The following is a 23,026-nucleotide window of genomic DNA, read 5'->3' on the forward strand; positions in this document are numbered from 1 at the left end:
TGACAAATCGCAACAGAGATAACACAAGGTTATTTGACCTTCAGTAAACCTTGACAGAATAAAAGTTTCACATTTACTGCTGATAACTTAAAAGACATGTCTGTCTTAATTAAGCCCACAAATTTAACTTGGTTTAAATACTGAATTAAGTTCCACCTAGATCCTCCCCATGGCCAATTTTCACCTGAGACACTTGGGGAAATCTGGAGTGGGCGGTGTTAGGTCCAGGGGGTGCCCTTCCTGCTCCTTGACAGTGAAGGGAGGAGCAACGGTGCCTGAGGCACCCAGGATGGTCTAGAAGCCAGTAATGCAGGCTATGCCCAAGGTGGTACAGAAACAGGAGTAGGCGGGGAACGGGGAGGCAGAAGAGACAAAGAGCTGCCAGAGGGCAGAGAAAGGGTTCCTGGTTCAGGAGCTCATCAGTTCCAACAGAGGAGCAGATTCCGTATTTTCCCGCCAACAAGGGGGGATAGGCAGTCCCTGTCCGGCCGGAGAAGACAAGGAATTTCCCCGAAACAGAGGGAGTTTCGGCAGCTGCTTGGGAATATTCCTTAAAGTCCCTGTCTTGAAGAACACCTGGGACCATGACCTGAGTGGAAGGCGGATGCTGAACCGACTGAGACTCCATAGCCCCCCACCCCATCTCTTAAACGTAAGGATGAGAGCTCCTGTTGTTTTACATTGTTTCTGTCTGGATCAGGTTTCCTTGGGCTGTCAGAGCTGCTAAATCAGCGATCTCCCCACATAGGCCACTTGCTTAGAAGAAGCAGGAGCACTGTCTTCCTGCAGCTCAGCTTTAGGCCCCGGGGCCGGAGGATTGCGGTCCCATGCTTCCTGATGGGCGCATCCTTGTCCAGAGCTCATCCCCATCCCTGCTGCTGCCCCTGATGCCCCCAGGCGGGGCCTCCCTGATATGCTTTTGTTCCTTACAGCCCTTGGGCTCTTCTACTTGGGTTACAAATATCCTACTTTGGGTCCTTCCTATTAGCACAGAATCGGACCACTGAGGGCAGAGTTTGGGCTATCTAAAGCCAAGAATCAGTATATGGGAATTGGTCAGAGCATTTGGGAGTCCCGACCATAATTTTGTAAATGACCTGGACAGTGGGTAGGTCTTAGGGCCCCTCGGAGGGCCAGTGGGCCCATTTCCAGTTCCCGTAATGTGCCTAATTTTCTAGGAGACTTTTTGATCCCACAGTCTTCAAGAATCCCTTCTTTGAATTTTTAAGCAAACAGTCTAAGACCCTAGGTTTTCTCTGCCCCAATCCCGTGGTGATGTTTCCCATGTGCAGTGGCGCGGAGACAGACAAAGGGTGGGTGCCCCTCCCAAGGAGAGACCAGTCTGATGCCTGCCTGTCCGTCCTCCCGGAGGAGACTTGGGTGCCTCTTAGCCATAGCATGTCCGTATAAACCCCAGACTGGAGCCCCGAAGGTGCTCGTCATAGACCCTATGAGGTCACCATGGAAGCAGGTTAGGGCCCACTCGGACTCCGTAGTCTCAAGACCATGGAGCCACACAATCAGTCTGCCTGACAAGCCAGGCCAAACTGCACATTCACTCACGCGTTCACTCCAGAAGTTATTACAGTTCCTCCTCCCACTCCCACCCCTGGAGGCCTAACCTGTGTGACCTCTAAGAGGTCTCTGGGAGGTGCTAAGTCTTCCCTTCCACTCTGACAGGCGGGCCTGACTGGGTCCTGGGGCTCCAGGACTTACCGGGATCCAACGTCGGAACCAGGTCCTCACCTGTCAAGTCTCGTTTGAGTCTGGAAGGACCAGCAGCGCCGGCGGGTCCCAGCCCACCCGGCAGGAGACTGCGGAAGATTGGGCAGGGCGCACCTTCTCCGTTCTGACCCCTTCAGGGGTCACTGTCCCTCCCTTGCCCCCAAACCAGTGGCAACAGGTCAGCGCAGCTGGGTTTCCGGGTCAGGGAACCAAATGTTAGGGAACCTGGACTGGGTCCTGACAGAAGAACAAAGCGGTACTGGGAGGCTTTGGAGGATGGGAGGTTTGCTTAACACAGGAAGGCTCCGAGGAGAGTGATCTCCCAAGGTCTGACCCCTAGCACAAAGAGGGAGGGTAATTTACCCGCTTCTACTTCCGCATACTTGGTACTTCCGGCGCTCACAGGAAGTGGGGTAGGGAAGAAGAACCCGGAAGGGCTTTGAGACAGGGGCTGGAGTTCCCTTGATGGTTTGGTGGGCCATCTTAGAGTACAGTTTTTCCCTTATCACTGCCATCCACTCGGCTCCAGAACAGTAGGCTCTAAATGTTGCTTTGTTATTCTCCCATCCCCAAACCACTGGGGACCCCCCCCCCATTTTCTGTAACAGTACCAGGGAGCTCTGGCTGACCCCCGGGACCATCGGCACTCTGAACACTTGCCCACACACGGTGCCCACCCAATCTCATGATCACATGACAATGTCCGCCCCCCCCACCCCCCAATCTCTGGACCTCTGCAGATTATGGTTTCCCTGGAGTGCCGGCTTCCTGCTCCCTTGCCTATGGGAAATACGTTCCATCCTCAAGCCCAGTTCAAAACCCACCTCCTCTGTTAGCTTCTCCGATTGCCCTCTTTTCTTGGGCATCTTCCTATTTCATTGTGCAGTTCAGTGTATTCACTGTTTCTTTCTGTTCCTTAATCCCTATAATATTCTTGCCCTTTATTATCTAAAATGTCGTGATAAAGCATGAGATCACCAATATGAAGGCACTGAGGGTGTTTTGGAGGAAAAGGTACAATGGAAATCTCAGGGGTTAACAGTAAAAAAGAGACCCCAAGTATATAGTGCCGATGGCAAATGATGGACTATCTCTGGGTTAGTTTCATTAGTGACGTCTGTAATGCTGCCATTTGCCTTTATGTTGGTACCGTAAAGGGATGAGGTTTGAGGGACTTTATGCTTTGAAGAACCATCAAATTATGTCTATCTTATGCTGGGTTCCTCTTCTCTATAAGCTCTACAATACCACCTGCCAGAGGACTTTTCCATGGTTACTCTATACCCATCTCATTTTTGTTTTCTTCCTGGTGGCTCAAGGTAATAGACAGGAGGTAAAATCACAGGGAACCCACATCTTCTGTTTCAGAGGACATCCCAGAGCCCTGAGGACTATATGCCCCAGACTCACTTTGTTCCTCCAACGGATGAAATAGCAGCAGCCAGAGAGCGGTACATTTCGCCTCAAGTCGGATTCCCTTTGTGGCCAGCTCGTTAGTTTTTGTTTTGTCTTCCTGGACCAGGACTCAGGTGGAGATTCCAAACATTGGGAACAGGGCATATGTGGGTCTAGGGGGAGAAACCGCTCCCCAGAAACTCAACTCTGAAAATGCGGAGAGAGCAAACAAGCTCTGCCTGCTAATATAGTCACCACTTACAGCTTCCTTTCTGCAGCTGCAAAAAGAGGGCATCAGGTTGTCAGCTTTTGACTTCATCTCCCCACGGTAAATAAAAGTAAAGCTACTGCCAAACGCCATCATCAACGTGAGCTCCGTCGTGTAGCCCACGACTCTGAGGATCAGGCCCTAAACCCTCCTTTACGTTTTAGCTTTCATGGAGACTATTTTGAATTAAAACAGTTGTTTCATCAGTTTCCTACATGATTCTACTTGTTGGCCGCATAAAACTGCATGTGTACTCAAATTTTAAGCAGTGTCAGAAAACAAGGGTGTTGTTTACTGCGTTCTATAAAAATGCTTTCCCAGACTTTTGCTCAGTAACCAGAGAAAACCACACAGCTGAGAAAAACCCAGCAGCTGAGAGAAGGACCCAAGTGTGCTCAGTATGACGCGAAGATTTATAAACACAGCCACATAATCCCAAGGAGTACACAATATAAATGCTTTATTGCTAGCACAGAGGTTTCTTTTTAAGTAAATTAAAAGAAATAAATCTTCATTTTCACATTCTATATTGCAGTTGAAAGGTAACTAGCTGGTTAATGGATATGTTCACTTGGACACACGCTAGAGGAGGAGAGCATGACATTCACATGGGAGAACTCAGAAGCGTGGCGTCTCTTGAGGCATCGGGCCACTGAGTGCACTGTCGTTCGTAAATAACAGCGGACGGAGATTTCTTTTAAACATCATGAATAGACGAGACTCATAAATAGAAAACCGGTATGGTTAGAAAGCAGGAACCCATTACATACAGAAGGCTATATACGCATTGCCCATATTCCATGTACTCTAGGTTATGGTTGGTACTTTTAAATGATCTTCATCTAGGTTACAGGCTGGGTTGGATTCAGCAACTGGAAAGAGTGAAGGAAGAAAGGAAGCCGATGCTGTCCATCAGCTGCTGGATGCACTGGAAAGCAGAAGGAGAAGTGTGTGGCTGGAGGAGATGGAAAGGGGCTGCTTTGTACCTCCCCCCTCGGGAGGCCTGTCGGGAGGGAGGCCCACGTGTGGACGAGCCACTGGGTGTGGCAGCGGGGTGCTGGTGGAGGACAGCAAGCGTGGCGTGCTGCAACTCTGCAAATGGCAACGGAACCTCCAGGCTGGGCCGGATTTTCCAAGGTTACTGCCAGTGCATTCAGGGCATGATAGGCCAAAGTAACACCCAGAGCACTGGCAGGAACGGGGCTGGTGCAGTGGGGGTTGGGGGGCAGATATAGCTGCCAAGTCCAACTGCAGAGATAATTCACTTCCTAAGAGTTGTCAGCCAGTACTAGAAGTGAACTTATTTCTCCAAGGCCCCCAGCATTACCTGGTACCAAATTCTTGAGCTGACTCAATTCGTTTTGGGGTTGATTGTTAAGAGCTTTGGAAAAAGATCTTATCAGTCTATGAAAAACAACCCCCTTCCCGCCCCCGCTGCCTTATTCCAGAATCACCCAGAAGATAGAACACACACGCACACCCACACACCCTAAAACCAAACGGCAAGCTCAGAAGCTGTGAACTACATGTGATCTCTGGGTCTGCATCTTTCCTGATCTTTCACTCGGGTCTTTTATGGATGTACGAAAGCCAGACTGGGTCAGGAACGTCCCGAGCTCTCAGTTCTCCGTACATCTGCAGTGTACCAGCTCCTGGCAGTCTCAGTCTGGTCTGGCTCTAACTAAAACCATTTCATGTTTTGCTTTGAAGAAGTGGATAACATGAAATGGTAATTTGGCTGCAAACCCTTGGAAAATTGTTCCCGGCCCAAACATCTGCCCCAAATGAGCTCAGCTGAGATCTCCTTGGAGGGGTGGGAAGAGGGGCGGGTGGTGGTGAGCAGGGAGAGCCTGGAAGGGGGAAAATGGAGACAATGGAAAGATGACCTTTCTTCAGGAGGAAAGTTCCTTGTGACAAAAGGCATCAGCCCATCGCTCCGGAAAGAGAGACTGGATGTTCCTGACAGCGACTCCTCCTGCCTGCACCCCTCTTCCCCAATATTTGGTATCATTAAGGTGATCCCTTACGGAGTGCCAGGAGACCGTGCGCACATGCTCTGCTTTCCTTATGCAGTGACTGGCCTGGCCTACATGTCATTGTTTACAACTTTAAATAAGGACTGAGTATAGACTTTGGATTCCTGAGAGCTGGGCCCCCCAGGGAGAGCAGAGAGGGAGGGTCCTGTGGGCTGGCCTCCACCTTCCTCCTCGGCCTTCTTAGGAGTTCTTCTGAGGGATCTTTACAGTCACCGTCTTCACCTCGGAGTACTCTCGCAAGCCGAACTCCCCCCTGGAAGGCAGAAGTAAGCAGTGTCAGACACCGGAGCCCGAGGCAGCCTGGTCTGAGTGATGGCAAGGGCCCCGAGAAGGGGCCGTTTAGCATCTGCTAACAGCAGGCCATGGGGTTTCCATGCGGAAATGTCTAATGAGTGGAGAGCCCAGCCCTCCTCTGAGAGGCAGAGAGGGCGACCATGTCATGAGCAGTGACCGTTTCTTAAAGTCAAAGGCTGATCTGTCTTCACAATATGGCGCAGAAGAGGCAGCAGCATTCCCAACTACTCAGAGACACAGGCACGCGCATTAGCTTGAGCCGGCGGTCATACAGACCCTGGACCACGCCCCTGGGGGTACACTGCGGACAGCAGAGGCCCAGGTCCAGGCCCCTGCTGTTGTGTCTCTACCACTGGCAGTAATGGCCCTAGAGGACAATGGTGTGCTTTGCTCTTCTAAAACCCACTCCTGCCATGGGACACCCCCTGATGTGTCTTGTGTTCTAGTCACTCTTCCTGGCCACCTAGTCCACTTTAACTGAAAGAAAAACCAGAGATTTCCAGGCTGGGATCCCCTCCCATTTGTTCTAAATTCCTTTCCACTGGTCCTTAGACTTAACAAATGGAAGTGGGGACCCAAAGACCTGGACAGGGAAGAGCACAGATCACCAACAATGCCTAAAAAACCATCCTGATGCGTGCTGCCCACAGCCCCACAGAGTCAGGGGAAAGAGGGAGGAAATCCAAGTAACTGACCACAAAGGAAGTGGCCGTGAGCTGGTCCCCCGTCTCTGCAGGAGCCAAGAGATGCTGCCTTCCTGGCCCTCTGGACAGGCAGCGCTGGTCTCCAACCCTTAGGGGCCGGGCTCAGTCAAGCCTGGCGGCTGCCATGCTCCTTTCTTTCTCCTCTCTGTCCTCTCTCCTCAGGTCACCTCATTTTTCATTGCCCTTGCCCCCTTTTCTTTATTTCATTGTAAAGTCAAGCACATTTTCCCAATTTTCTCTTTTAAAAATGGAACTCCCCCCGCCAACCACGATTCTTTTTAAAGTCACGGTCCATGAGGCTTTTCCTGGCTCTCTCAGTAGGAGGATCGCCTCCTGCCTCTATGTTCACAAAGCACCCCGGCGCCAGCTATCACAACACTGTCCCTCGGGAGGCGAGAAGGGCTGCCTGAGTGGCCGTCTCCACCCAAGGACTCAGAGCTTACTGGTCCTGTTTCGTGCCCTCTACCAAACCTCGTGTAGAGCCCACAGCTTCAGGCTCAGGCGGCCCTTGTGGGAGGGAGAGAGGGAGGGAGGGCTTTCACCCACCCTCCCCTTCCCCAGGTCCACCCAGTAGACATACCACCTCTTTCAGGAAAAAATAAAAGGACACTTGGAGATGTATTTGAATAAGAAAATATTAATAAAGGCTGTCTTTAAAAACAGGCGTGTATGGGGCACCTGGGTGGTACAGTTGGTTAAGCAGCCAACTCTTGGTTTTGGACAAGTCATGAGCTCAAGCCCGGCGCTGGGGTCTACACTTAGTGTGGAGTCTGCTGGAGAATCTCTCTCCCTCTCCTCTTCCCCGCTGAATCTCTCTAAAATTAAATCAGTCTTTTAAAAAGACCAAAACAATCATGTGTAAAAAGTAATTGGGCTTTACAATCAAGACCTGCTGCGAGCGATTCATTCTGCTACCTTCCAGGAACCCTATGTTCTGTACAAACGTCCAATCACTTGGCCAGCAGCAGCTGAGCACCAAGGTCACCTAGGTTGTCATAACCATGCCCTCCCCACCAGGACACCAGAGGCAGCCAAGGAGAGAGCAGGGTATGTGTGCTCTTCTCTTATCTGTGTTGGCCATGTTGCTTACAGGAATGAGAATAAATTCGGGACTGCCCCACTCTGTAGAAGGTTCCCTCATTAGCTCCTTCCAGGACCTGCGTCTTTATTACCAGCTTAGCTCTGGCTCTTTCTGGACTCTTTCCTTCCCCTGGGCAATTCTGAAAGTGTCTCTTCATCACGGACATCATCTGCCTTCTGTTTGAAGTGGGGTTACTCCCTTCTGGTTTCCTGGCTTGTGCACGCACATGGCGCAGACCCTGAACCATTTCCTCCTACTCAGATCTCCAAGTCGGTTTCAGGAGCGTAAGGAAGCCTTACAGAGTCAGGGGTGCGGTGGCGTGGTTGCTTTTGAGTGTGAGTATTGGGTCCCGTAATCTTTGGGTGTGTGACGTGGAAAATCACCCCGCGCTGGGGGAGCTCCTCCCCTGAGTCCTGTGCAGTCATCAGCCACCACGGTCAGCACACAGCCTGCTCTGAGACTGCAGAGCGGCCTTGCATCTGCCATAAAAGCAATGCTGGAGCTGGGGGGTTAGCAGGCGGTCACCCACTCAGCTCTGCCAGTACCTAGCACTGTGACTCCAGGCCAGCCTCCTCCTGGGGCCCGGGCATCTCTCAGGCATCAGGAAACCTAAGACCGTCCTTGGAGCTTGCTTATGTTGTGGACTCCTGACCATCCCCACCAAAGACTCTGCCTCAGTAGGTCTGGAGAGGAGCCTGGAGATGGTGATGCAGGTGGTTGTTTGGGCTACCCTTTGAGAAGCGCTGCTGGGAAGTCTCTGAGGGTCCCCTGTTTAGATTCTCCTGGGGGCTTTCTCTCCAATCTAGCTTAATCCAGTTAAATCCCACAGTTACAGGAGAACCGCACTACCGTGCAAACGCAGACATGCCTCTCCTGCTGCCCCCCAATCTCTCCATACGGTTGCCTGCTGGGCTCCATAGAGTGTCAGGGTGGAGGCACACTCGGACGCCTGTGTTCCTGCTTCTGAGCCAGACTGGGTTATATTCCCTGCCACCAACCAAACCCGGGAGACCCAGGGGCAAGGTAAGATGCCTCTCAGGCAGTCACTGCAGAAAAATCACTCCTAAAACAAAGAGGGATTACTGTGTAGGATGTATTATTTCCCTGCTCTTTTCTTTGCCTTACAGCAACATTTCATGGAGCAGGGGCTCCAGACCACCTGCACCAGAACCATTCCAGAAACCTGTTAACAATGCAGATCCTCTGCCTTAGCTCAGACTTACTACAGCCAAATCTCCGAGCGTGGGTCCCCAGACAGGCATGCTTGGCAAGCCCTTCTGTCCGACCGCAGGTGACTTTCTGTGCATGTGCATGCTCTGTACGTGCACATGGGCACACACACATGCATGCATGGGCACACAGGCACACACCCATGCTCTGTACATACACATGGGCACACACACATGCTCTGCACATACGGGCACACATGCATGCTCTGCACGTACACACGGGCACACACCCATGCTCTACATGTATACACGGGCACACATACATGCTCTGCATGCACATGTGGGCACACATGCATGCTCTGCACATATACACGGGCACACACCCATGCTATGCACATACACATGAGCACACATACATGCATGCATGGGCACACGGTTGAGCATGCATACACGTACACACGGGCACACACCCATGGGCACAGAGACATGTCTGCAGGTACACACGGACACACACATGCTCTGCACATACATATGAGCACACAGGCATGCATGCCTTATTTAGAATATCTTAATAATGCTTCTCATCTTCAAAGCCTGTGTCCTCAGTTTTTAAAATGAGGTTTTTTTAGAACCTCAGAACATGAGGTTCTTTCTATGTGCTCCCTTTGTGACATTTATGTTACAGCTTGTCTCAGAGAAGCTTAAAGGAGGTAAGGGAGGGGATGGGAGGAGTGAAATGTGGAGAAGCGGCTGCAGAGCCAGACTGAAGTGAGCTGCCCCCATCTCTGACCCTGGGAATCAGGCCAGCCCATCAGGCAACCTGTAGAGGGCAGCCCTCCACAGCGCTCTGTGGGGGAGAACTCTGGGGCTCCCACAGCCCGCCTTGGAACTTGTTTCCAGAAAATGCTACTTCTCTTCTCTGTGCCTCTTAGAGGTGGGAAAAGTCGTGCCAAGGACCAGAGCCACATGGAGTTTGCAAGGCCTGGAGATAAGCAGTACTGTCCAGAGGAAGGCAGGGGAGTTTCTGGGGTTGCAATAAGTGCGAAGGAAGAGTGGGAGACCAGGATAGGGCAGGAGCTTTTATTTGAAGCCTTGTGACCACTCCAGGCCATTTAAGGGAGAAAAAAACATGTTTGGAGAGCAAGTAGGGACAAATTATCCAATGATTTAAACAAGATGAAGTGAGTCTCATCAAAGAGCCCTGTTGCCTAATTATTTTTAAACTGCACTGGGAAGGCCAAGTCACTACAGCACCAACGTGGTAAGTGGAGAAAGACTGCTTTTCAGTCTCTTGGGCCACTGTTCTCCATGTGGTTCTGACACAGCCAAACTGTCTCCTGGACCATCTCTCCAGGCAAGGGGAAGGTTGCTAATGGGGATAGACTGGACCTGGACAATGTCACAAGCCCAAACCCTGTCCATGCTGAGGATCCAGGGCGAGCGTGGGACAAGCTCCATCCAGCGGCAATTATTTATTATATTTTATGCCCATGATTCACCCTCTTAATGATCTGTAACAAAACAGCGGGAGCAGCATTCCCAGAGCCAGGGATTGTCCCAACATTTCAGAGACCAGGAAGGCCCAAACACAGAAGCAGGACACAGAATATCAAGTTAAACGCATCCTGAAAGGTGGGAGCAGGAAGTGAAGGCCATATGCGAGTTAGGAAGAGACAGCTGTGAGTACACGAAGCCTTTATAAAAGCTGAAAAGTACTAATAACGGAGCAAAGGGGATCCAGAGTGGTTCTGGGTTCTGGCTGTAGAGCAAGTGGGAAGCACTGAAGACCAGAAGCAAGACTCAAGCAAGAGCGATTTCCCCCTGGTGTTCCCAGGGACAGAATGGAAGTTGATGATTCGGGCTGAAATTCAGGCAACATTCTGCCAAATGTTCCAAAGAAAGAAATAAGGAAAAAGAAGGATCACCTATGTAACACTCATCTGCTTGACCTCTACATTTCTGGAGGTTTGCCAGACACTGCTGGCTATCTGGAACACTGAATCCTACCAATTTATCCTCAGGGCAACCCTTTGGGGTAGGTACTATAATTATTCCCATTGTGGAGATGAGGCTTAGAGAGATTAATGAGGCTTATTCCCATTTTAGAGAAACAGAGGCTTAGTGGGATTAAGTAATTGGTACAAGGTTGCATAGGTAGTAAGTGGTAGGACCAGGATATGTATCTGAAGCCGCATGACTCTAGAAACTCTGCTCTTAGCCTCACCGCTATGCTTAATTTATAGGTTAATGCCTAAGAGCTAGAAATTACCAGCTGATGTCTGAAGCACGTAAATCCTCAATGCTGGTCTTATGGGTTCCCTGTACTTTGTCCCAAACACCATCCTTATTTCTCCCACAATGCCTCTACACCCTCTTTCTCCACTCCTACCTTGCTTTGCCCACAAACCCTGCAAATTATTCCCCTTTCTCCATCTACCCAAATGTTCCTCTCCTTTAAAGGCCAATTCAGATCCCTATATTCGATCCTATCCAAAGGTTTCCCAAGCTTCTACAGCTCACAATGATCTCCCCCACCCCTGAACTCCTCTACGAATCACAGTCTTCTCTGGAGTTCTTCTACTTCTTTCAAAGTTCTATATTTCATTTATCTAGCAAAATCTCAAGTGCTTTGATGAGCCCTATATCATCCCCCACAAGCCAAGCACTCAATACTTTCTAGCAGACTAATCATGAGCCGGCATTGGCTCACAAATGGACGCATTCAATAATGGCAGAGGGAAGGGACATAAGAATGTTTCCTCTTGGGCATCACAGGATATAAGAAGCATGGAGCCAGCCCCCTTCAAGAGGAAGGAAAGTAGTTTATGTAGTTGTTTTTTTGTTTTTGTTTTTGTTTTAAGAGGGAGTGAGTATGAGCAGGGGAAAGAGGCAGGGGTGGGAGAGGGAAGCAGAAGGAGAGGAAGAGAGAATCTCAAGCAGACTCCACGCTCAGTGAGGACCCCAATGCGGGGCTTGATCTCACGACCCTGAGATCATGACATGAGCTGAAATCAAGAGTTGGACACTTAATCAACTGAACCACCCAAATGCCCCAGGGGGGAAATGTTTTGTTTGTTTGTTTGTTTTGTTTTTTTAATTAGGGAGTGTGTGTCAGCTCAGGAAAACCCCAGTTACCATCCACACTCTGAATGCTACTCAATCCCATTTATATATGAAGGCTGCAAATAACATCTCTGTGACTATAGTTTTCCTCTGCTACATTCCCTTTTTCCAGGACCTTCGCCTCTCAGGAGGACTCTGCCCAGCTCCTATTCTGTCCCTTCTGAGCCCTGCCCGAGGCCCCACTGCTTCCTTGGCTGGATATGATCGGAAACACTGAAACCTACATTCAAATCTCACATCGGCCACTAACTGGCTGTGTGACCTGGGCAAGCTGCTCAGCTGGTGTAAGACCCAGTTCCCCACCTGAACCAAGTGGGATGTGAAGGGGAAGTGTATCTATCCCACTGAATCACTGTGAAAATCAAATGAAACAATGTTAGGGAAGAAGCTGATGTAAAGTCATATATAGAGTGGGCATTTAATGAATGATTCCTATCACTGCTATTGTAAAGTCCTCATGATGGGTCTTCTTCCTCTAGTCTTTGCCAGGACATCCTCTACCTGCCAGAAATCTCGGCCTTAAAACCTCGGCTATCTCCTCAGCTCCCACGGAACGTCTAAGCCCTATGAGACTGGTTTAAAACAACCTTTTCACCTGTGTCTTCAGCAAGCTCCCTCCAGCCATCCCACGTCAAAACCTCGCAGTCCCAGCCTCAGAGAACCTACAAGGGCCGAGGAGGTGATTAAGGGAGGGGCTTGGGCTTGTGTAAAAATGAAGGGCTTCCAATATTTCGGCCCCAGAAACAAAAGGAATGGGATTAAGGCAAGTTCTAGCGCTCACAGCTGCAGCAATTTTGCTTTGGGGGAATGAAAATAAGCAAGACATCCGTATTTTACGGAAAGCCTCTTCCTTTTTTGAATGTCAGTTAAGGATTTTAAAATGTTGCGAGGCAAAACGAAACATCTCTGCTGGCCAGATTTGCCGTTGGGCTGGCAGTTGGTGACCTCTGTTTCAAACACCCCAAACTCCCTGATGTTCTGCATTTGTTGTGCCTTTACGCCTTTGTTCCTGCTCGTCCCTCCACACGGAAGCACTGCCCCTAACACAGTGGAAAGTTCTTTGCTCTGGGAAGTCTTCTCTGACCCTCATCAGGCAAAATCGGTGATAGTTTCCTCAGTACCTGCAAGATGTTTGGCACACTTCTATCAAGAAAGTAGCCCGATTTCATAAAATAGATGGTATATTAATTTTTATCCATCCCCACATAAGGGAAGGGAGTTGTGTTTTATTTGTCTTTGTGACACGTAGCACAGAGCTTCGTTTGCAGAAGTATGTGCTCAACAACATGTTTGTGGAATGAATGGGTGAGTCAGAGATTTAAACAGTTGGGTGCATACTCCTCAAGGCTAGTATCTGCCATCCCGGTTTCTCTGCAGCCCCAGCAACTTTGGACACTTACATTTCTCTCCCATTTCCAGACATCTTGAATCCCCCAAAGGGGCTCTGGGCATTTAAGGCATTGTAACAATTGATCCTAAGAAAAGAAAACACAGTACCGTGAGTTTGAATTCTGCTTGCACTGAAGTAGTCCCATCGTCATAGTATTTCTTTAAAAGTTTCATTTTCTAATTCCCTTTCTGACATATGAAATATTTATCATTTAAAATTGACTTTGATCTCCTGGCCCAGTCAGTAAGGAGTGCATATCCTTTCTCAGGGAAGGCTGCTTGCCTTCTGTCTTCCCCTTCCCCCCGGAGGGTAAGCTCTGTCCCCCGTATTCAAGATTACGAGGCCCCTACACCGCGAGTGGCGTGCGTTATGGCCAGAACCCTGAGGCTGATTCTCATCTTACCAAACAGTCCCAGCCTGCATTGCCGAAGACACTGTGAGGGCCTTGTTGATGTCGTTAGTGAAGACGGCTGCGACAAGTCCGAAGTCTGAGTTATTGGCTCTTTCGATAACTTCATCCATAGTCTTAAACCTCAGAATTTCCTGAACGGGGCCAAAGATCTGCAACAAAATGGTTTGAGCCATCATGGGGTGGTTGCTCTGCCACCCCTTGACCTGCTCTGCACATTTCAAAGTTTACTCCTTCATTATTTGAATGACACTGACGTTCAGCAGCACAGAACTGTAAATTGCCCAGACTGCCTGAGTCGTCTAACTTTAGAGTTCATGTAGCGCCCCCTACACTCCCCCCTCCCATGCAACCCCCAATTCCGCTGTCTGTACCAGGGCTGCCTTCTCTGTGATTCCCCAGCCACTATTGCCGAACTCAGAGCCACCCCTCCGGACGCTGGCTGATGTGCTCTGGTCCCTCGCCCACACAAACGTGAGGGGGCTTGGATGCTTCCTCCTTCCCGGCGAAGAGCTTAGGAACCCATGTTTGAAGGAACTAGCCCATAGGCAGTGTATTACTAAGGTCAATGATCGGCTCTTACGATTGTCCTCTTGGCTAATATAATTGCAATTGAGGAGCATGTCACCTGTCTCCATCTAGCTTACTTGCCTTCTGATTTAACATTTTCTTGAAAACGGGATTTGCACATCACTGTCACAGAATGTCTATCAAATATAAAGAGACCAAACCAGAATATCACCTACAAGAAATGCTCTGGAAGCCATCCCAAGAAAGGCAAGCTTCCATTAGAATCCCATGTTACCTCCTCCTTGGCAATGCGCATGTCATCGGTGACATTGGAAAACACGGTGGGCTCGATGAAAAACCCCTTCCGGCCCAGCCCTTTGCCTCCGCATTCCAGCTTGGCACCCTCGGCCACGCCGCTCTGGATGAGTTCCAGGATCTTGTTGTATTGTTTCTTATCAATCTACAAAAGAAATTTCCCATGACTCCATGTAAAGTCCTCTATGAAAAGAAAAAGAAATGTGTACCCAAGAATCTCTTGGGATTTTTTTCAAAGCTCCATTATATCTAGTCATGTCATAGGGAACTGCTGCCATTTAGCCTTTGTCCTCTGAAGAACTGGTGACTTTGCATGCTTTAACCCAATACACTGAGAATTCCATTAAAGGACCTGCACTGAGCATAGGGCCAAAGCAGCAGTACCAGATGCAGAATTAGGCAATGTTTCTAAATGATGGAGGAACTGGCTAATTGATTATTTGCAGTTTCTACACGGGGAAAAGCTGACCGCTCTAACCAAATGAACAGTTCCCCAAGTTGTACTGATACTAAAAAGATGAAAACAATGGGTAAGCTCTATGTTGCTTCAAATCCTACTGGTGTATTTTAAACAGAGCTCCTATTACATCTTTAGAGGAAAGGGTTAAGTATAAAGAGCAAGGACTAGCTTCCTACTCCATAAAATACAGTTAGTCTGGCCTCCCCCAAGTTGTAGTCATCGCTCCATTATGATGGCAAATATAAAAACCTAAATTCACTTGAGTTTGAATTACTCGGCTGGAACATCAGTCATCTTTCAAATGGTCCCCAAACCTCAGAGATGCTGTCTCTTATCGGGAAGACCCATACACTAGAGATTCAGATGCAACCTGATCCTAGTATCCTTTAAAAATTCCCAGACTCTATCTAGTTTAGGATCGAACCAGAATTCTCTCCAGAAACAAACCTTGATGATTGTGAAGAGCCTGCAGAGCCTAACAGTGTGGACTGCAGGGCCTTCTGTGGCCCTCCCCAGCACACTGCACCAAGCATGCAGAGTAAGAGCTAACCACACAGCAGAGGGCCAAGTAGCTCTCGAACTCCTATGCATATGTGACAGGATATGGAGAAAGGGGAACCCTCTTACGCTGTGGGTGGGAATGCAAGTTAGTGCAGCCACTTTGGAGAAGAGTGTGGAGATTCCTGAAGAAATTAAGAATAGAGCTTCCCTATGACCCTGCAATTGCACTGCTGGGTATTTACCCCAAAGATACAGGTGTAGTGAAAAGAAGGGCCATCTGTACCCCAATGTTTATTGCAGCAATGGCCACGGTCGCCAAACTGTGGAAAGAACCAAGATGCCCTTCAACGGATGACTGGATAAGGAAGATGTGGTCCATATACACAATGGAGTATTATGCCTCCATCAGAAAGGATGAATACCCAACTTTTGTAGCAACATGGACGGGACTGGAAGAAATTATGCTGAGCGAAATAAGTCAAGCAGAGAGAGTCAAGTATCATATGGTTTCACTTATTTGTGGAGCATAACAAATAACATGGAGGATATGGGGAGATGGAGAGGAGAAGGGAGTTGTGGGAAATTGGAAGGGGAGATGAACCATGAGACTATGGACTCTGAAAAACAACCTGAGGGTTTTGGGCGGGGGGGTGGGAGATTGAGGAGCCAGGTGGTGGGTAATAGGGAGGGCAAGTACTGCATGGAGCACTGGGTGTGATGCCAAAACAATGAACACTGTTATGCTGTAAATAAACAAATAAATAAAAAAAAAAAAAAAGAAATTCCAAAAAAAAAAAAAAAAAAGAGAGAGATACCCTTTGTCCTTGCCCATGGCATTTGTAGGGATGTCTTGAAGGTCAGTGGTTAGCACTGGGACTGGGTTCTGAGGTCAACCTACATCTGGTCACATGCAGGTCTTTCTTTTTTTTTTTTTAATATTTTATTTATTTGACAGAGAGAAATCACAACTAGGCAGAGAGGCAGGCAGAGAGAGAAGAGGAAGCAGGCTCCCCGCGGAGCAGAGAGCCCGATGTGGGGCTCGATCCCAGGACCCTGGGATCATGACCTGAGCCGAAGGCAGAGGCTTTAACCCACTGAGCCACCCAGGCGCCCCCATGCAGGTCTTTCTTTAGAGCCAAGAGACTCCCAGTTACCCTCAAAGTCCAAAGTATCCTTGAGGCAACTTTAATCCCTTAATGTTTCAGAGATGACATTTAGAAAAGGAAAGGGAAGCATGAGGAATAAGCGATGTCTCTCACCAGTTACAATTCCAGCCATGAAGATGAGGCAGAAGGGAAAGGAGGGACTGGGAGAAGGAAGTTGTCTCTGGGGTCCCAATAGAGTGTCTGGGGCTCGCCAGGAATTAAGAAAGGGAATGTTTATGATTTCCCTACCTGTGGTCCCTGCTCAGTGGTGGGATCGAAGGGACTCCCCACGATGCGCCTCTTGGCCCGCTCCACACTCCTTCTCACGAACTCCTCATAGATGGATTCCTCCACAAAGATGCGAGACCCGGCGGTACAGCACTGACCTTGGTTGAAGAACACGCCCTGGTGGGCCTGCTCCACAGCGTAGTCCACTGCAAGGGACAGAGTGGTGTCCTCAGTGCAGTTCACCCACGGAGGGCCCATCCATGCAGCCCCCTCCCCTCCCTCTGCCGGAGCCCCTGGGGGAATGCCCTTCTCAGCCCACAGCCTAATGGTGAGGAGGCAGCACAGGGGAAAGCACTGGATTGAGAGGACACCTTAGTTCAAGTTCTAACTAGATCCTGATGTGACTTGCTACGTGACCTTGAACTTGGACGACTTCATTTCTTTGAATCTGTTTCTTCTTCTGTAGGAAGAGGGACTGGACCACACCATCTAGAACAGGAGTGTCAAGCTCCTCAGGCCAAGGGCCCGGGTGAATAATGCAGTGGCATGAATCCACCAGCTAGCAAAACGGTCTGATGGAGACTCAGAAGGAAATCCACTGCATTTGGCTGTTGCTATGCATGAATGTAAACCACTGGTTGCCAGATTCCTGATTTTAAGAAAAAACAAATGAGGATTTTTCATGTACAGTGTTCCTATTTTAAAGTGCTATGTGACATTTCGACAGGTAAACATATGTATGCACTGGGTCTAGGGACTGCTAACTTGAAACCACTCATCTATAGAGAACCTTGTAGCTGTATGTTTAATTAGCATTATGGTGAATTAAATTGTAAAAGAAACGGATCTTCCTGAAAGATACCCAAATTTCCTCTGCATTTACTGTAACTGTATAGCAGCACGTAACTTTCATCTCAGAGCTTACATTCAAGATACACTAGCGAATCTGGTGTGTGCTAGTTGCTAAATGACTGGCTGAATCAACCGTCACTTATCAGTCCATCAGTCCTGTCAATGGAGGAACTACTCCTCACGAGAAACTTAGGTTTGACAGTTCTGATCCCTCTTGACAACCAGCATGAAGCTGATGGTGAACTCTTCACGGACTCCAAAGCTGGGGCTGGATGGCAAGCAATCTGCTTTCTGCTTTCTGACCTCCCAGTGGTGAAAGGGATAGCAGCTCAGTCTGGTGGGATGAGAGGGAGAAAAAGAGGGACCAGAAGAGATTTTGAATTTTTATTCCCCGGAAAGCTTTTCAAACCATAAAGACCATCCCTAAGCAGAATGGCTGAGAGGGCATCCTTCCTGAAGACATGGGGTTTCCTAAATTACTGCTCTACACCCCCAGAGGGTCCTAGCTCCAAGGCGTAAGCACCTGACTGAATGTGCATCGTCATTCTGGCTGAAAGTCATGGACACCGCAGAGGATGGGGGGACTAAACAGAGGAAGGGTTGTGGGTTTGGGAAAATGTGGCAAGACTAGTAAACTAGAATTTTTTTTTTCCATGATCTACAAAGCCACCAGACACAGTTGAGTAGTTTCAGATTTCTAGAATCTAGGCAAAGGATATTTGTGGTGTTGGGAGGCTTAGACCATTGTCCTTCCCACCATGCAGCACGAAGCAGGCCTTCACCTCTTCTACCCTGCCCTGTGGCACCACAGCGTCAAAAGGGCTCAGGAGTGTCTAGAAAACAAACTCTTCTCAGCTATCAACCGGCAAGCTCTCTTCCCCAGTACTAAACCAGCTGCCCCTTGGGAGGAAGGGTCCAGGTTCTTCTACTTGAAGCTTCTTCTTAGCCTCACAGATCTTTTCCTTAGTGTCCTGTCGAAAGTGGAGCTACAACAGAGAGCACCAAGAGGCAGTGTACAGGGACAGGGAGGAGATCTGTTGTTGACTTACAATCAGCATCAGCAAAAATAATATTGGGACTTTTCCCTCCAAGTTCCAGAGTTACTCGCTTCAAGTTACTTCTTCCAGCTGCTTCTTGGATAAGCTTTCCAACCTGAAAGAAAGGAAATGGAAGGAGGTTTTGCACACCTAGCAGCTAAGATGGCCCGTGGCCAAAGCCAACCGTAGACAATGGTGAGAGGCAGCAGGGATGGATCTTGCAAGGCAAACCAGCCCTGTGGATGATGCAGGAGTGGCTCCTGTGGTCAGCTTGGGTGGACAAGATACAAGTCAGCTGGGATACAATTTAATGTCTGTGCCGAAGTGAGCTGGAAGACTGCTTTAGTTTCACGAAGGGAAGAGCACTGAAAAGGGGTTTAATCTGGAATCTTAATCATTGAAAACTTTCTCTAAAGGCAACTGGCAAGCAAAATGTGACTAGAGGTTTTCCACCACTGATCTGTGGCTTTTAGCTTTTGGACAATGCTCTTCCCTTACACTCACACACACACACACACATACACACACACACACACACACACACACACAAGCCAACTGGCTCCACATGAAAGACATGATGAATGTAAAACAAACTTCATGGATTTACAAAACTGCCAGGTATGACTTTAATCACTTGGTTCAAAGAAAATATAGGTGTAACACCTTTGCCTCTACTTAGTTCTGTAAGCAAGAGGAGTCCAGACACTGAGATCTGGCTATATGTGTGCAATGCCTATTGACTTAGAAATCAAGCAGACAAGAGGCTGCACTGCAGATGGCATTTACCAATGTGTAAACTCGCATTTGTAAGGAAATTGGAAGTGTCAAAATGGAAACAGGGATGTCCCACCTACAGCCTCCCTTCGAGGAAGAGCACAGTGATTGCCTCGGTGAGTAGAAATGCTGCCAACTTCTTCAGAGTCAGCCTCAGATGAAGAGTGTTTCCTTATCCAATAGATTCCCTATCCTGGGTGGCCTATCCACTGGTGGCAGGTGTATAAAGACCCTCACTTTCAGCTCACCACAGCACAGCTCCAAAGGACCATCTGTGGTCCGCCATGCTGCCTGTTGTTGGTGGAAGCTCCCAGGCCTGCGTTGCAGTTCAGTTTCCCCTTGTGCCCACTCCCCTTCAGCAGGGATCCCCCATAAATAATCTGCATGGCAAACTCCATCTCAGCACCTGCTTCTGAAGACCTGAGCTGTCGCAGGTGCTACTCTACTCTGGGGCAGAGGTCCCGTTACAGAAAAGGCCAAGTCCCCATAGAGCCCACATGGGCAGTTTGCTCTCATTGAGATGAAAAATGCAACCTTTGCCTGGAATCCTACTGAAAATAAAACATTTTAAAAGCTTGGAGAAGAGACGTGCTACATTTGAGCCCCTCCTGAACCTTGCTGAGATCCTCAAGTAGGGCTAGTAACTCCTCAAGGCTGTGTAGTCATGGTTGAAAGAAAAAGGCTCCGGAGCCTGAAGTTCTACTGATTTTATCACTTACCAACTGTTTGACCTTGGGAAATTTATTTAACTTCTCTGAGCCTCAGTTCCCTCCTCTGTAAATGGGGCTAAAAATAGTGTCTACCTCAGAATGCAGTTGTCCCGAAGATTAAGTGAGGGTACTTGGCCCTTACAACCCAGCCTGGTACACAGTAAGTACCCACACATGGTAACTACACGCGGGTAGCAGAAACCAGGGCCCTTCTTCTTCTTCGTTCAATGCAGAGAAACAGAGCTGACTGTAAAAGGAGTTACTGCTGCCAGCCTATCCAAGCAGGTCTCTCCCACATCCCCCAAACTGCCTGTACATATCAACTGCTTCAGGAAAACAATGGGGGAACTGTTCTGACTTCCCTCAGTCTCCAATATTACTCATTCACTGGATTAAATGCTTTTAAGTTTTTATTATTATTCTCCCTCATGGCAAAAAAAAAAAAAAAAAAAGTAGAAGATATACTTTCATGCTGAAGAACCCTGTGGGGGAAAGATAGTGATGTCTCTGAAAGAGCTAGAATTTCTAGAAACTACAGAGTTTCTTAGTTTGCAGGACAATGCTAGTTTCCAAGGGGTAGAAAAATACTAACACGGAGCCCTAAATATTACTGGGCAGGCATTAGCCCCCCAACCAGATGGCCCCTCTCCTGCCTTGCCAGCTTGTCTCGTCTGTCTTCTACCTCAAAGTAAACTCCCTGGGAAGACAAGCTAATAAAGACCTTGTTCCCAGGCAGACATGCTCCCTTCTCCCTCTTCTTCAGGAAGAAAATACACGTATATGAAGGAAAGGAGAATCTGGCTCTCTGTTCTGGCAAGAGAACAGCAGTCAGGTGAAAATTATGACTGAAGCCCGAGATCTTGAGTGAGAGTTTTGGGAAAATTGCACACAAGGGCAGTTGGGAGAGCAGCACTGTGGGGAGTCCCCGACCAGGTGATCCCCAGAGACCATCGATTCTAAGGAATTCTAGGGTTCTTGGCTCTCTCTGCCCTGATGGAATCTGTATGAACTGATGGTGACTCATCTTAAAGTCCAGGAAGATAAACAGGCAAATGCTTTCTCAAAAAAAGGCAATCACTGGAATTCACGAACTTATTATTAGTTATAATTAAAAAAACTAACATTTACTGAGTCATTCTGTGCCAGACATGTGCATGTTTGAGCTCATCTAGATCTCTTAAAAACCCTTCACAGCAGGTACTATCTCATTTTAAACGTGACCAGACTTAAGAGCTGGAGGTCAACTGGTCACTGGCAGGTGGGGGGCAGAGCCTGTCACATCCCAGGGAGACGAACGCCAGGGCACAAGGGTGGGTCACTCCCTCAATGCCCCTCCCTTCCTCTCCTCCTGCTCCCCTTCCTGCCTGCCTTTCTGTATACACTGAGCACCTACAGTGTGCCACACACCACCCAAACCTTGTCCCTGAACTCTAAATTGATTCCAAAGTGACTAGGAATGTCACCTTTTGTAGATACAAATGATGGTCACACACCATCAGTTGCAAAACTAGCATTCCGATTTCTGATCGACATTGAGAAACAAACAAAAAGCACAGAGAAACTGCAGGTTTCACACACAGTAAGATGCTGAACAAATGTTTGCGGTTCATAACGGCAGTGATGGCCCAGCTGGCATCAGGTTTTTGTTAGCCCTACTCCCTGCCATTAATCAAAAAATTCTCGGGGTTGGTGTGTTTTGCCACGGCAAAATGTTGTCCAGTGATTATTTTCATGGCTATGGTAACTATACAAAAACCTCGCTCAGTCTATGGTCATCAGAGAATACCTAAGAATAATTTTTCCTGTGTCAGTGGTTTGCCAGCCTTTCCTTAGAAACCAAATTCGTGCTAAACACTGCAAGGCAAATCTCAGATGAATAATGCCTTTCCTCTTCATCTTTGGAAGAAGGTCAAGTTGCAGCTCAGCTTCAAGAAACAACTGGATGTGTGAGGCCACGGGAGAACCATCCATCTGGAGGGGCTTCAGCACCGGACACTGAGAAAAACCCAGTTTTCACTGATCCCCTTCAATCAACACACATTCCTGGTTCTCCTACTTAGTGCCAGGTGCAATGCGGGGCACAGGCCTGTACCAGGAGCAGACTGGCAGCTAAGAGGACTGCATTATAAACCTAGCAGGCGCTCAGTAAGTGAAGCTTCGAGAAGCTTGGAGAAAAAACTGGTTCAGGTTCAACATTAGATCCGAGCCGATGGAATCAGGGTTCTGCAATACTTTGTTACAAGCTAGAGTCTGAGTGCACAGACCTGGGCTTTGGAGAATGTACTATATTGCTCATGAATTCTCTCTGTGAGAGGACAGAGATTAAATGACCCCAGATGGGAGGCCCTCCTCATGATCACTCCCAAGAAGGGAAAAGAGATGGTGGAGAGAACAGATACAACTCCAGGGCAGGAGATCCTTAATAGGGCAAAGTAATGCTTAAAAACAAAGAGTTCAAGTGAGAGCTGACTCCGTGTCGGCTTACAGAATATGATAGGTCCTGTGCAAACGAGCCTAAAATACAGAGGCCTCCAGAATTACAGTCTATGGGGTTAGACAATTTCAGAAAGAATGAAATACAGGCACCACGCCAAGGCCTGGGATTGACTGGCCCTCCCCAGACAGGAAAGCAGTGAGTGGTGTTCTTTGGGGACATGGGCCCCTGGTCAGAAGGCGGAAGAACCTGAAGACACAAACAGGGCTTCAAAACGCACAAGCTCTGGGAGGGGTTAAGAGTCAAGTCAATAGGATACATAAAACCAAGTCCTAGTCCCATAAAATACGCAGCGTCTCCTGTCATATGGCCGACAACCTGGCGAATCGTGAGCATACTCCGGGCTTGGGACTGCAGTGGGGCCCGCGGGAGTTGGGAGACCGAGGTACTCCCAACTGCGGCTTGG

At 48.6% G+C, this 23,026-nt stretch overlaps 1 protein-coding gene across 1 annotated transcript in view; it reads right to left on the bottom strand.

The window, feature by feature from the left end:
- Positions 1 to 3,831: 3,831 nt before the first annotated feature.
- ALDH1A2 (aldehyde dehydrogenase 1 family member A2) overlaps positions 3,832 to 23,026 on the bottom strand; it is a 94,886-nt gene continuing 75,691 nt past the window's right edge. Inside the window, exons 8-13 of the mRNA XM_046010353.1 lie at positions 18,655 to 18,757; positions 16,775 to 16,959; positions 14,400 to 14,564; positions 13,589 to 13,746; positions 13,196 to 13,270; positions 3,832 to 5,677 (exon numbers count right to left, since the gene is read on the bottom strand). Of these exons, the coding sequence (XP_045866309.1) occupies positions 5,605 to 5,677; positions 13,196 to 13,270; positions 13,589 to 13,746; positions 14,400 to 14,564; positions 16,775 to 16,959; positions 18,655 to 18,757 (759 nt within the window). The 3' untranslated portion in view covers positions 3,832 to 5,604. The remainder of the gene's footprint in view (positions 5,678 to 13,195; positions 13,271 to 13,588; positions 13,747 to 14,399; positions 14,565 to 16,774; positions 16,960 to 18,654; positions 18,758 to 23,026) is intronic.

Source organism: Meles meles, chromosome 6, assembly GCF_922984935.1.
Source record: "Meles meles chromosome 6, mMelMel3.1 paternal haplotype, whole genome shotgun sequence".
NCBI lineage: Eukaryota > Metazoa > Chordata > Mammalia > Carnivora > Mustelidae > Meles > Meles meles.